The sequence below is a fragment of the Mercenaria mercenaria genome, chromosome 9 (genome assembly GCF_021730395.1).
Source record: "Mercenaria mercenaria strain notata chromosome 9, MADL_Memer_1, whole genome shotgun sequence".
Lineage (NCBI taxonomy): Eukaryota > Metazoa > Mollusca > Bivalvia > Venerida > Veneridae > Mercenaria > Mercenaria mercenaria.
In genome coordinates, this window is record NC_069369.1 from 34802556 (window position 1) to 34818227 (window position 15672).

Consider the following 15672-nt stretch of genomic DNA (forward strand, 5'->3'; position numbering starts at 1 on the left):
TTAATTTTATTAATTTGTTCTTAAACCCTATTATTTGTACATTGTAACAGAAAAACTAATGCAATTATACATGTAACAACAGTAGATACGTTTGTATGTATTTAACCTACAAAATTTATCTGGATTTCGCGGTGATTGCCGGTGGGTTCACCGCGAACCATCGCAATACACCGCGACCCGCTGAGATTATTCCTCGTGACTCGCCGCGGGCATTTATTGATACATTTATTGCGGTGTTTTATAAAATCAGCGTGATTTTTCGCTCTTGTCAACAGCCGTAACTTGTTTTAGTTCCCGACGGTAACAATTTGAAATCACTTTGCCAAATAGTATTCAGTACAAGCATTAACCATATATCGTGGAATAACAACAAATTCATCACAGAAGATTAATTCCCCTTTTCGACGTAAAGTTGTATGTAAACCTAAACAATGCACAAAATTTTTTCAATGAGCACAACAATGTGATGTCCTAGTGATTACTGAAATCTGGCAAATGATGTCCACATAATTATAATGGGTTATAAAGGTAAGCGATAGAAATACAATGAGGCAGGTACCTGAGGTGATTAACTTTAGATGTGTTATTTTATGAACCCATTATCCGATGAAAACTGGTGTTCGCTTTATGAACACTTAGTGTTACCTTTATGACTGAAATGGCAACACTCGTTGAATACGTCAATTTGCTTGAAATCAGTTGGTCTAGTAGTCACTTGTTCTTGCAGACAAACAAATTAAGACGGTCATTAACAATTTCCAGGATTTTTTTTTCATTGAACTTGGGGGATGGATCCGTGAGCTCAGCTCGTGGGTCTTACCTTGAGGATGTTTTCTAGTTTGAACCACAAAAATAAAACATAAACGGGGTTTCCGTGCACTGGAACTTCATGTTTTGAGATCCGGATATAAGTTATACATCTTTTAAGGGTCTCTAGGGATGATATTAGAATCTGTTTTAACTTTTTAGATATCTTTGGTAACGTCAATTTCATAACGTAATGTGATTTTGTCAGGCCATGGATAATCGTTAAATTGTTGTATTATTTATTTTTTTGAAGTTTTTCAAGGCAACTCTACTTTTACGCTAAGATATACCCTGAAGTCTGATAACAAACACTTTCACGTAAAATAAAGTTTGAAAACGTTGGCGCCTAAAATGGCTGAAATTTTCAATAGACAATACCGTGTCAAAATCATATTAAATTTTTGATGAAAATTTAGAATATAGTCAAGGTACATTTAGAGCTTAAAAAGCTCCCTTTGTTGTTATATCGATCTATTTAAACTAACTGAGTACAGATAAGTTTAACATATTTATGATAATAGTTATTACGTGCCTCCTCATACAAATATCCGATCCATAGTTTGTGCTATATGGAAAGTCCGTATTCAACACAAATTTACTTGGCTAATAAGTAAAAAACTAAAAGAAATGCCATTGAAATTTACTTCCGATAGCATAATGATAAAACACTTATTGAATGGCTTGTAGGTCAATGGCTGAAATCTCGGGTAATAGTTGTGATTATTAACCGGCAACTTTTTATAAAGTGCATATTACGTACGGGGGAATATGTGAGTGGAAAATCAGCACAGAAAAAGAATATAAAAGGCTACAATTCGAAATTGCATTTGAATCATAACACCTGTGAATTTCAAAAACACAGCAACAAACATTTGCATCTGCAGAGCATCTTTTTTCTCGGATTTATGTTTTGTGCACGATTCATGAATATCTTCAAAGTCATTACATTTAAAGGTGTTCGTTTTCCCAACGACCCATATCATATATACTGCGTCGATTGAATATAATTTTCTCCCAGACATCAAGCACAAGATTAACCCTTTTAATTCATAGACATTGTCCTTTTGTATCCTATTCGGTAATTAGAAATTCAAATGTAATCGTCTTCTACCTGTAAACACCAGACCAGTAGAAATGTATGAATGAAACATATCTAATGACGCGTGAGATAACACTTCTCTTTTTGAAATTAAAGATAATATCCAAACAGATTAATGCTCTTCAGTTTTCACTCAGCTTAAAGTTGTGGTTTTGCATATTTCTTTTACTTCCGAGTTTTTGCACGCGTAGAAATTCCTTTATATTACTTTTATATACGTCAGGCCTCGGGCAGGATAAACCTTTCTCCAACGTTGCGGATAAACTTAAGTTACGAAAGACAGTAAACTAATATTCTCTATTTAGGGCAATTTGTTAGTACGTTTTCGTGACACAAAAGTTTTTTACTTGAAACATAGACAAGACCATATATTTTCAGTTTTCGGAAACTTGTGAAAAGCATCACAAGCACTATTCCTCGAGAAAATGAGGATTAAAATATCTTCCGCCATATTATTTCATCTAATAAAGTACAAATCGTAACGAATTGTTACTTTTTTATTTTCATATGTAAATCAAGGCTGCAATCTTCTATCCAATAATCTCTGCGTTTCTGAAAAGATAAAAAATATTTTCGTTGGCAGCTTTTCAGCTTAAAGGTGGAAAAAGACCCATGGGTCTCTCCTTACATTATTTTTAGCATATGTTGGCATCTGAGCTTCTACAAATCAGCTCGTTGATAGGCTTCCTCACAGGTAAGAAGTTTGCATTACAAATGTACTTTTCAACGAACATTGGTAAGTGACAACTGCTTCAAGGCCAAAGACCTTTACTTCACGGCCTAAGATGCATGCAAGCCATTATCAAGTATAACAAGGACACTGAACCTGAATTCAGTAAAAACGATAATACGTAAGGGTAGATTTCTCGGAAGCACAGAGCACCACAAACATAGCCTCAGATCCACGCATTTGCAAAGTCGGTCCACAACAAAAAGAAGAAGCTGTAACGGAAAAATATCACCGACGGGTTCTTCAAAAATCCAACAGGTACCTTTTAATTGTATGCAAAATATAGATAAAGGGGGAGAAATGGGTAAGGGGTAGAAAGGGGGATGGAGCGAAAAATAGAGCAAGGATGAATATACAAAAGGAATGCTACGTTCCTTAATCATCGTTACTACAATGTAAACAACAGTAGCGCAGACATTCATGTACCAAAGACAAACACACACACACACACACACACACACACACACCTATACATAACTAACTAACATAGATAAACAGACAAGTAAGATTTAACACCACTGTAGGGGACCGCCCAAGACACACAGACGCATAAGCAAACACATATAAGCAGTAAAACACAACAATCGGGCACCGCCTTAGGACTTCGGCAGCCAAAATTAAGGTAGACACGATAACTTACTCATAGTAAAGGGGAAGGGAAGTCAAAACAAGGGAGTGCAATTGCAAGAGGAAAGGATGGGGGCGATAGGAGAAGTGAGGAGAAAGAAGAAAGAAAACTAATAACAAACAAGACAACATACGCAACACAAAATACAAAATGTTATCTAATTCAAATAAGAATGTCTTATAAAGTAACTTAATTCATACTCAGAGGTTTTCTCGCATATGTAGTTGAGAAGAGAATAACACTCTTTATCATTCCATAAATCGTTGTAGACTGGATTCAAATGGGCACAGTTTTCATTACTTGCTTCATTGTCAGGTTGTCCTGGGTACCAGTTAGTGTAGGAGACAGCCTCATTGCTGTCTACCCACACCCAAGAACCCTCCTCTTGTAAATCGTTAAGTCCAATCCAAAATGATTCTGAAATGCAAAAGGAATTAGTTAAAATAGCTACATCTTGTTTTGCTGTTTTCGTGGGTTAAACGTCATAGGGACACAATAAAAGGTCAAAATTTGTTTTTCTGTGTTCGTAGAGACAGAAGACCCAAGGATATTTTTGAATGAAGTGAGCAAAATTTGGAACAGTCCCGCAGGACTCGACCTTAATTTTTCAATGTTGTAGACACTGTAACTAAAAAATTAAAACCGGCTTTTTAACATTTAGACTCCAAATATATATTGCTAAGTGCATCAGATAATATAAACACAATATTAAAATGTTGTGTGTTATTTTTTAAAAGAGATATTTACCCCAAAAAATTTAGTCCCCATAACATTTTTGGAAATAGGATAGACAACTCCTGAATGACTATCTCACCAAGTTTGCTGATATAAAAATAAACTTACTAGGTATTTTCCTGGGATACCCTCATTAAAGTCTGTTTCTTCATTTCATTCAGACATGGGATGTAAACAAACCCAGGAACTACTTAACAGTACAAGGACATCAAACAACCTTTTTCATTTTCCTTCAGGACAGGTACACATGTTAGGTCATACTTGTAGTTAATAAACCAACATGGAAAACAATTAATTAGCTCATCAAAGAAATGATGACTATTAACTTCACAATATTTTATTACTTCCCTTCATTATATCTATCTACATATCTGTTATGGAATTATCTCCCTTTATCTTATACAAGCTTTCTTATATTGCAAGTTAATCAGTCAGTATTTCTACCTTAATTTTCAGACATATAGATATATATCTTTTAAATCCAGGGTAAGATGAAAAGCATATATTATATTAAAGAATACCATAAAAACATTTATCACACATAAACGCAAGATATACACAAAAATGATGTTGAGCCTTGTTGCCAATGACAATGTTGAAAAATATTAAATCCAGATAAAATCTATTTCTTGAGTTAATAATTCCCATATTAACTTATGACTACACAAATTTAAAGTATGTTGTATTTCCAATTTCAGTCCAACATATCTAAAGAAGTAAACACAACCAAGACTATATCTTTTTTTAATACCACCAACATATTTTTTTTCACATTTCTTTCCTCTTGATTATGTAGTGTACTTATCTGGAATGATGAGATATTTTAAATGTATATTTCTTTATTCCCCTGGATGGAAATAAATAAAACATATAAACAAAACAACCATTTATACCATCCAAATTGTAAAATACATAATAAGTTTTGTTGATGTTAGTAATTATATGCTGAGAACATCAAAACAACATAAAATATAACTAAACTAAAACAAGTTTGTTGAACTGATATTTACAAGATTATGATAGGACTTGTATAACAAATTTATTATGGAAAATGTTGAAACTGCTTTGAACATAAATTTAATTAATAGTTATTTAAACATTTGATACTGCTTTAAAACATAATCTACAAGTATGAAGAGTTAATTTAAACCAATTTGAAAATATTATGAAATTCAAAAAGTCCAATTAAATTATCTATAAATTAATCACAACATTTAAATATTTCTAAGAATGCAATTGTTAAATTAATACTTGCTTCTTACATGCATGCCATAGTGGAAATAAAACATGATTCAACAATATATCTATACAGTCTTGTCATAAACACATTCTGTACAGATGATAATACATAGAAAAGTCAACATATTTCTTGTGTGGGTCCATCTCAGTTTACAGCTGGTGCATGACTGTCTCACACTTGAATATACATCATGCAGCACAGTTGGGGTAAAATCCACTTCACATGACAACACATTTGTAGCACTTCTGGAAATACAAAGGTAAAACTTTATTACATAAAGAGAATAAAACATAGCAGTTTGTAAAACAATTATAACATTATTTTTGACATTTGCAGATATTCTTAGAAATATATTATCAATCAGCAAGTAAGGTAACTGTACAAGTTGACATTTTGTCTAATTTCAACTTGTCTAAGGAATCACCTGTCTTAAGCAGCAAGATTGTGTTGCTACTTGGCTTGTTGCTTTATATAATTTTACATATACTTAGATTCACTAAATGACAAGTTATATAATAGGACTGTCTAAAAAGATTGCATATTTTATAACATTCAATGTACATATTCAGTGAAATAGTGAAAACAATAAACAGATAAATCTGATAATGTTCACCTATGATCTCACCTAAAAACTCCAACAACAACCTACAACCTCTGTTTAGTATATGATTATGATGTAATAATGATCAACTACCTAAAGTGTTTTTATATAACATGCAAAAAGAACTTCAGAACTGCCACAACTTCACCTTATAAGTAATAAATGTTCATTTTCCCCTTGTTGTAAGTGTTGTTTTTCTTAAAGCATCTGAACACAATAGATATCATAAGTACAGTACAACCTCTGTAGAGCAACACCCTGAGGGATATACAAATAATTTAGTTATGTTGAGGTTGTTGTTCTGGGGAGGTAAATTTGATAGTTATAATTCAGCTTAGGGAAATTCTCATGTTGTTGTTATAGAGAGGCTTTTTGCTTCAGAGTGTGCTTAGGAAATTGCTTTAAATTACATCTCTTTCAACTGAGCAAAATGAAGAAAAACCACAAAATATTCTCTAAATTTGAAATTTCCTTGTTTACAATTTGACATTTAATGTTAGGCAACTATGCAGACATATTTTATATGATACAATGCCGCATTTAACTATTTTATTCCAATGAACAGACTGTCAGTCTTGACAAAATCGTGTGAAAAAAGGTCACAGTAAAAAATATTAATCCTAATCATTTAATATGTATTTCAAAATCAGCCTTACACAACTCATAAGTGGCAAAATTAAATCTAAATGTTGCCTTTGTGATGTGCAGCACTGGTCATGTCTTTTTATCACAGTAGTTTACCTTATTTATATCTGTTACATTTATCATTACTTTTATGTCCCTTCTACACTAACCATTGTCTTCAGGTTTTGAAATATTGTAAAACATTAATTCACACACTTTCTAGGTAATCAACATAAAATAAGTGTCAACGCATTTGAATAGAATTGCTTTCATTTTCTTAATATAAAGATGAAAATGTACTTCATGGTTTACTGACTGATACAATATACTGATAAATTTGTATTACAATGTCTGTTATCAAAGTACTTCGTTTTATTCTATTTTTAAAGTGTTTACATTACAAAGCTATCACACATTTATTACAAAAACATATCTATTAGCATTATATTTAATGGTGATATATGTACTTAGTAAATTGAGGGATACACAAAGCTACAGGAAAAAATGATTATACCAGGCTGACATAAAGTCCAGAAGGTTCACATCTTGTCAGGAATGTCACTCTTATAGCAGACTTGTACAATTATTTCAGAAGCAAGTATGAAGTCATACAGCATATAAATGCTTTGAGACCTTTGTTTAACATACAAAAGCATAATACACCCCACCCCCCCCCCCGCCCACCATCCCTGCATTTAATCATAATGGTAACATCTTTTGGGACTGCCACAGGATAAGACAGGTCAAACAATTGTACATACTCAAACTTCTCTCTACCAAAACTGAAAATCAAAATTATTCAAGAAATTATCTTTTTTTTCCTTTATTTTTGTACAAAAGATGACCCGTACATTTAATATAGACTTTTTACATTTATTAATCTTAATAATAAAATTAATAAAAAATATCTTAACTCATTTTATGTTTAAAATTATAACCATTAATAAACATGAAGCTGAGGTGTTTTAATTTATAAAACTGAAATTAATATTGGAAACAAGAGCTGTCTCCATAGGATGACACATGCCCCCGATTGCATTTTGAATGAATAGTTATGGCTGATGTTAGAGTTTAGGACCTTTGACCTACGGAGCTGGGTCTTGCGCGCGACACGTCGTCTTACTGTGTCACACATTCATGCATAGTTATTTTAAAATCCATGCATGAATGACAAAGATATGGACCGGACATGCCCATCAATGCACTATCATGAAAAATGACATTTAACGTCTAAGTGTGACCTTGACCTTTGAGCTACGGACCTGGGTCTTGCGTGTGACACGTCGTCTTACTGTGGTTCACATTCTTGCCAAGTTATTTGAAAATCCATCCATCGATGACAAAGATATGGGCCGGACACACCCATCAATGCACTATCCTTTAATGTCTAAGTGTGACCTTGACCTTTGAGCTACGGACCTTGGTCTTGCGCGCGACACGTCGTCTTACTGTGGTACACATTTATGCCAAGTTATTTGAAAATCCATCCATCGATGACAAAGATATGGACCGGACACGCCCATCAATGCACTATCATTTAATGTCTAAGTGTGACCTTGACCTTTGAGCTACGGACCTGGGTCTTGCGCGCGACATGTCGTCTTACTGTGGTACACATTCATGCCAAGTTATTTGAAAATCCATCCATCGATGACAAAGGTATGGACCGGACACGCCCATCAATGTACTATCCTTTAATGTCTAAGTGTGACCTTGACCTTTGAGCTACGGACCTGGGTCTTGCGCGCGACACTTCGTCTTACTGTGGTACACATTCATGCCAAGTTATTTGAAAATCCATCCATCGATGACAAAGATATGGACCGGACACGAAAATTGCGGACAGACCGACAGACAGACAGACGGTTCAAAAACTGTATGCCTCCCTTCGGCGGCTTAAAAAAAACCTGCAACTATTGTATATATATTAAAAACAGTATCATGAACCTTATTATAAAACAGTCCCAGTTCAAATGTAATAACAGATGACTGTCAGAAAATCAAGGTATTGTTCACATTAATGATATCATGTATGCCATCATAAACTTCATATATAACAAAATATACCATTATGACAATGTAGCCTCTTTTTTCAACAGCTTCCAAATACAGGCTGCAACTACATGTATCAGGCACTGAAAGTAAAAGATACAAATGATCATTACATAAGATAATTTTTCATGTTAAATGAAGGGAGGTAATTAAATGCAATCTGAGAAATTATTGTTGAAAGTAAAGGGAAGTAATTATTAATTAAATAAATGAAGAAAACTGTATATATAAGGGAGGTAATTTAGAAAAAAACTTCAAATGTCAGTATAATGATAGCTGACATTGACAATGACCTATATCAAGTATGCACAACATAAGAAACACTTGAAAAATGCATAATATTTCCTTGCAGTTTCAAGAATATTTGACTGTTATACTGAAACAAACTTTAGTCTAAATAAAGCTTAGATCTATTTATATCTTCAAAAAAAGGAAGTCCCAAATTTCCACAGCTATTCACAGGCTGAAAATTTTAGATACTGATATCAGCAAAGAGGTTGATATCTATACTTTTTAATAACTATCGTCAAAGGTAGGGAAAAACTTACTGGAAAAGCATACACTTCTGATCTAGTCATTTCAATACATTTTCAATTCATTTGCATACTTAGTATATGAAGAAATTTACAGAATTCACCCTGTTTCTCTTCATTTTCAAAACATCTGTATGATGAATATAAACCAAAACATTCTCCTATGTGTCAGCTATCAGATATATATTTCAACAAAGACTGTCAACTTACCTTGTTTTTAGAAGAAGACAAAATTCCAGCAACTTTCGCTTCCCCGCAAAAACTGTACCGGTGCGCACATAAAAAATCTCAAATGTGATTTTCAGAATAATACAGTCAGACCACAATTATTTCCCTTGAAAATAAAATGCTCTAGGTAAATTAGTCTGGTTATCTGCCCCTACGTCACTAGCATTCTACTTTGCGTAGCTGTACGACGGGAAGCAGACTATAGGTAAATGCCTAAATGTTGGAGTTATTATTCAGTCTCATCAAATCCTTTTACTACTGACACCATTCATGATAATCACAGTTTTATTTTGTGTTTTATAGTTGTTTACCAATAGTTCGAAATTTCTTTTATCAAAATTGATGGCATAATTCATTCTCAGGAAACGTTTGAACAGTGGCCGTCACTCTGAAATTTGTCTCTAACTTGAGCTTGAGGAAATATCTCGAATTATATAAAATTTACAAAGAAACGGCATGGTAAAAGTTGTTTAAGGTACTTAGTCTGGGCGTCATCATTGAATTTAGTGCAGTGAGCGTTTATAAACGCTAGTCGAAGTGTTGACGAGAATATTGTGACATTTAAAGCTTTCAAATAGCACGATCTTGTTATCCATACGTCAAACCAAATTATAACTGCCCGTACAGTGTGTAGCCAAACACTGAAACTCACAAAGTGTAGGCTGTATAAAAAATGATACTAAAATTTGGAATAAAAAAGCAGATATTTTACCTGTATTTTTCCAATTATTTCGTTAGATTTATAAATCCTTTCAAAATACTTTATTGAAAATTCATGAATGGCAAAAGTTAGTTCAAACTTTCAATTAGTGCATAGGAGAATTGTCTTACTGAATAGAACTTAACTTAATACAAAACCTGTTTTCAAATCTGACCACTTCATGTATTAAAACGAAACTGCTATTTTGCAGCATACATAAAAGTAGTGCGATGTGCTGACAATGATTTTTCTATGCCTAAAATTATAAGACAAGTATCAGACTTAATGTGAACTAGATCTGGCAACGATCCAAAGTTCATTTCAAGGATTGTGCAAGTATAAGAAAGGTTTAATTTATTATAGTGGAATTTATGTACTTACGCGCTGCTTATCTCACGAAAATTTGGAGCAAATGGAATTTTCGGCACTTTCTGCGGTAACTACCGAAACTACTTTACGTAACTTTCTCACACATACGTGATTGTATATTTATAAATTATAAAAGCAATCGAAATATTTGCTTTATCACGATATATGCAAACATTTTTTAGACAATCTTGAAACATTTGGCCACAGTATTTCCGCATACTGGTCCGGGACAAGTTCGATGTGTAGTGGTAATGATTCCTTATTAGATGTTTCATGCGTCGTAAACTAACCAGTTTTGATCTATCGACTTTTTATACAATATGAGAATTTATGCAGCATGTATTTAAAAACACAGAGAGAATAAATCGCAGAAAAAACCACGAGTCAAAATAGCACGGGAGTATCATCATGTAGTACTAGTAAACAATGCTCTTAATTTCCACCATGGATTTGTAAGTCGTAAACAATATAGTTTCAAATTTGTTCGATTTATTTTCATCGAGAAAGACTGATACATACGGTTTCTGATATAGTAGAAAAGATAACGAGTCACATAGATCATTTTACAAACTGAAATTAGACTTGTTTTGCCGTACACGGACGTAAAACTGAACATAGTAAGTTCTAATGCTTCTTAACTTTTTAAGCATGTCCCTCAGGAACTTGACAACTGTTCAATGAGAAATACAGTTTTAGTGTCATCTTGTAAAATGCCGGTCTCATGATAACGTATAATTTCCGAGGAAAAGTGTTAAATTGGTTTTATTTTGGGGATTTTGTTTTAATTTTGTATGCACATAATGCTCAATAATTAATTGTTTTGAAAATATGAAATGAAACTTTATTTTCAGAAAATGTTCCTCAATGAACTTTGCACTGTTTGCTTAAGAATTTTGTGATCGGAATGCTTGTCCAAAAGTTGTTAAAGCGAAAAAGCTTCTAACATGGTTTATTTGGATTTATGTAAATGTGTATTACCACACACATGGCGCGATAGCTACGTTTATGCAAGGATAGAAACGTATTAAATGTTCGATCGTACTGAGCGGTAGCTTAAAGTAGTGAAACCGGTTCAATCCAATACGAGTCGTAAGGCACAATACGATCATTACGATTCTACGATTCTATTAATGCTAAGACGTAACTACCCAGCACACTAGGGACGGTAACGATTAAGAGACGGCATGAAAAATATCTAAATGATGATCGTTACCATGAATAAGTAGTAAGTATTATCCGTACAGTGACTGGCTCAAAGTACATCATATATTTACATTCTTGTAATAAAAGCATGCGCGAATATTTTTAACAAAAAATGGCAGAGTATATATGAAAATAGGAGAATGTTTAGAAGGAAATCTGAAAAAGAACAACTATTATTGTGCGGCGAATATTTATGGCATTTGTGCTTTGAATTTTGAAAAATAAAAATATTATGTTTAAAACAATTTAATTAGGTTGCATACGATACCAAAATTTTGCACCAAAAATGTTCACTCATTTTCTTCCAAAGCATTGTTGAGATAGGGTTCAGCGTACCTTTCATCCTCGCAAGTTTACCTACAGATATATCTTTTCAACTTTTATCATATATTTTTGTGTCCTTGCATTTCAAAAGCTGTTTCGAGGATTCTGATTTTTCACATGAATTTCTAATTTCAATTTGCGGAAGTACCTTAAATTCTGCACACAAGTCTCTCACTGGATACATTATATTGCTGTAACATTGAAATATTTGAAATATTCATCATTAGGTGGGTCATACCTTAAAACACGATGCGCGCGTTCTTTCTAAAGGAATATCATTATTAGGAAAAAAGACATATTTAAATATGATAGGATATCATGATTTGTTAATATTTTGTCTGCATGCATACGGAATAAATTAAAGGAACTCTTTAGTAAGCAACAATTAACATTTACAACGTAAAACAAAGGTGGTGGATTAGAAATTGTCTTAAGCGTAAACGTTTTAATTTAGTATTAGTGTATAATTTTGATGTAACCTATATCTGATAATTATTGTTCAAAACCGCGTACTGTGACATAGAAACTATTTGACCTGTTAAATAACATGTCACATAATTAAGGCTACGAAAACGTTATAGAAAGACAACGGTGCAATTGTTATAAAGTTAACTACAACGCTAGCAATTTGGGTTCGAATCCCGGTTTCAGCCGATATCAGCACTGGGTGATTTCTCTAGACTGTATGACCGTTTCACGCAGTATAGGGCTAAAATTGATACTGAAAATAAGTTGTTTTAGCCATTCCAGATTGAATTTTTGTCTGCCAACCACGCTAAATAAGAAACTTTTACCTTTACTATTAATAAGTTTTGCTTGGTTCACGAGGTACTGGTTCTCTGTAGCGTCGTCTATTTCCACAAGATGACCACCAAGTATTTTACATGCTGCCTGAAATGTTTTAATCAATTGTCACATAGATTTAGTATTGGTCAGTCAAAAGAGGTTATGAGCTCATTCTCTAATATATTCACATTCCATTTATAACTTCGAAAATTGCGACAGTGGGCTTTACATTACTGGTTTTAATATTCTATTTCTCTCGATGCAATATGGAATTTATATTGAGAAGGTTTTGGAATTTGGATAGTTGGGCAATACGGCTCACTTTGCAATTTCCCGTAAGTCCCGTAACCTATAAAAAATCAGTCGAACTTTTTATTTACTATTTGCACAATAATTGTTTAGAACGATTAAGTATATTATGACTATACATCCTACCACTGCATCTATCCAGTCTTCTGTATCATGACTGAAATGATAACATGAATTCTCATGTGTCATCCATCCGTTTGGACAACCGAGGGCTGAAATGGTAATGAAAATACGGCAAGGTACAACTATCTTGATGCAGAGATATCACTCATCCACTTTCGCTTAAGAAGCATTCATTCAAATTTGTTTAAGAATCTTGTTTAAAAAAGCGTTCATTGTGCCATTATCTGCTATTCTACTCACTAGTATATATAAAGAATAAATCAGATTGTCAATTAAGTGTTGTTTGATTTCTATGTCAGTCAGATTTGTTGATTTGTTTTATTTTGGTATTTTACAGCGCACCAACATAGTACTTGTTATATGGCGCCAAACAAAGAAATCTGGTTTTACATTTCAAACGGATATTGAAAAATAAACAACGTTTATGAACGATAACATGATGTAAACTGTGTTGCTCTTCCAACAAGCTTCGGGATGCTGTAGAAACAATGTGTATTAGATATAGACTGTTTGACGAGCATGTATTAAAAGATACACAGATTACATTTAAGGAATGTATGATGAATGGAGTGCTGGTTATCTTCCTAGACAAATTGATGCTGACAGGTATACTCGGTCAAGAAGATATCAAGCGAAACATTGATACCAGGGCGGCTGAGTGATAGGATAAACACAAGTCATACCAATATGTGGTTACATGTTTCATGTGCCAACCGTCCATTTGGGAAACCTTTAATTATGGAAGGTGAACAAAATATGTGACTAATATTGTGATAACATGATTGCCATGAAACGACCATTCTTTACGATGAATGAGGGATTAAAGATCATTTAATTAAATCTATGATGACATAACTAGGTACACAACTTTATGAAATATATTACTTAAAATACAAAGAGAAGAGAAAAATAACCTCCGTGACTGCAGAGAAAAAGGAACAGCAAAATCCCCGACGTTAACATTGTCATATATTGTGTTCAAAATTACTATTATGAAGTACGCATCTATATCTCTAAATATAGCAAAGATAAGAAAATATTTCATTGCAAAATCTGCGACATGAGTGAACTCTCGATAACATTTAATTGTTAAATAGTATCACTTACACTGCTGCTGTTTTCTGTCGTTTTCAGGGAGTGTATTATCAGGAGAGTAAATATGAGTTAACAGAGAGATTTTCGCTTTCAAGCGCTTTTAACATACCCTTTTACATATGCCTGCTCCGCGGCAAAGCATAATCGAATTGAAACTATAATAAGAACGAATTTTTGACACATTTTCATGTATAAGTTAGCGTAAATCATTCTGAATAAAATCTGAAAGAAGATCCTTTGGAAACATAGAATGCAACTAAGCAGAATAATAGCAGACTCGGTTTGCTTTGGTATATTCGTGAGAGGTTTTCGAAAGTGCAACACTCACGCCCCCCTAGCACCGGCTTAAGCGGAACTCTGCATGTGCTGGGATTCAAATGCTGTACATATCTAAATGTTGCACATATAACGGTTATATCACTGCCCTCCGTTTATCGTTATTTGTGAGTTCCTTTTTACGATGGAAGCGATAACGCAGTTGATATCGTCAAAGCTATGCCATTTCTATGTGAAATATATCAAAATAATATCCTCAGTGCCCTCTGTCCACTTACGAAGTTTCATGATAGTACATACTTGCTATTACACACATTCCTCGTTATTGCAGAATCCGTACATTTCATTAGAACATTTTTATTGTGTAGGTTGCAGTCACAAATACAATTTTCGTCAACAAAACACAAATGACACTTTGCCCATTACCTACATAGCAAGTTTTGTGAAGTTATCTCGACGTGTATTGTTGCTGTTGTCTTAGGATCCAAATTTATTCCAGATGGACGGACAAACAGGATGCAAACTAAAAGTTCCTTTTGTTCAAACAGTTTGGGTACAAATGTACTAAAACAATCCAGCTAGATATAGAAGGAGTTCTATAAATAACATGAAATTATAAAATATGCTACCATGAGATACAGGAGACTGCGGTTTAGGGGACAAGACATGTAAGAGTTCAGGGATGGGGGTCGTCATGCTACGCATCCTCCTCCTCCTCGGAAAAGATTTGGTGAATGTATCTAAAATGCTGCAATGATATATAATGTAGCCTTGATTTGTCCAAAAAGCAAACACGAAAGACATTTGACGACATTTAGCTTTTCAATGCGCCCATTTCTTCCGTTTCAGCATTCATTGATGCTTTTGACACTATATGTTCCGAACGTTTCTTTTATACTGAAAATAGTACCAAATTTAGACTCTCAAAATCTATACTCGCCTTAATGAATGAGGAGCATGAGCCGGGCCTCTAAATGCGCCCTTGACTATTCTAAAACTAGTATTCAGTAACCATTTTATTTCTACATAATGTTTTGTGATATTATGTAAATCAAATCTATCACAAAATTCTGAGTCGGTGCTTCAAATTAGCAGCACTCATCCGTGAAAATAACTGATTTGATTGCTTTACTGGTGAAAAGCATGTATACTTACATGGGGATGGACTTGGGCTTTTCTTTATTTATCTTTGATAAAGTACAAATAGTGA

General features: G+C 33.6%; 1 protein-coding gene across 1 annotated transcript; it reads right to left on the bottom strand.

Annotated features, from left to right (window-relative positions):
* Nucleotides 1-1695: 1695 nt before the first annotated feature.
* Nucleotides 1696-14157, bottom strand: LOC123547879 (perlucin-like protein). The gene is made up of 5 exons (XM_053551190.1): nucleotides 14006-14157; nucleotides 13095-13180; nucleotides 12668-12764; nucleotides 3465-3681; nucleotides 1696-2458 (listed from the first exon to the last, which is right to left on the bottom strand). The coding sequence occupies exons 1-5, from the start codon at nucleotides 14058-14060 to the stop codon at nucleotides 2437-2439; spliced, it is 477 nt and encodes a 158-aa protein (XP_053407165.1). The 5' UTR covers nucleotides 14061-14157; the 3' UTR covers nucleotides 1696-2436.
* Nucleotides 14158-15672: the final 1515 nt, after the last annotated feature.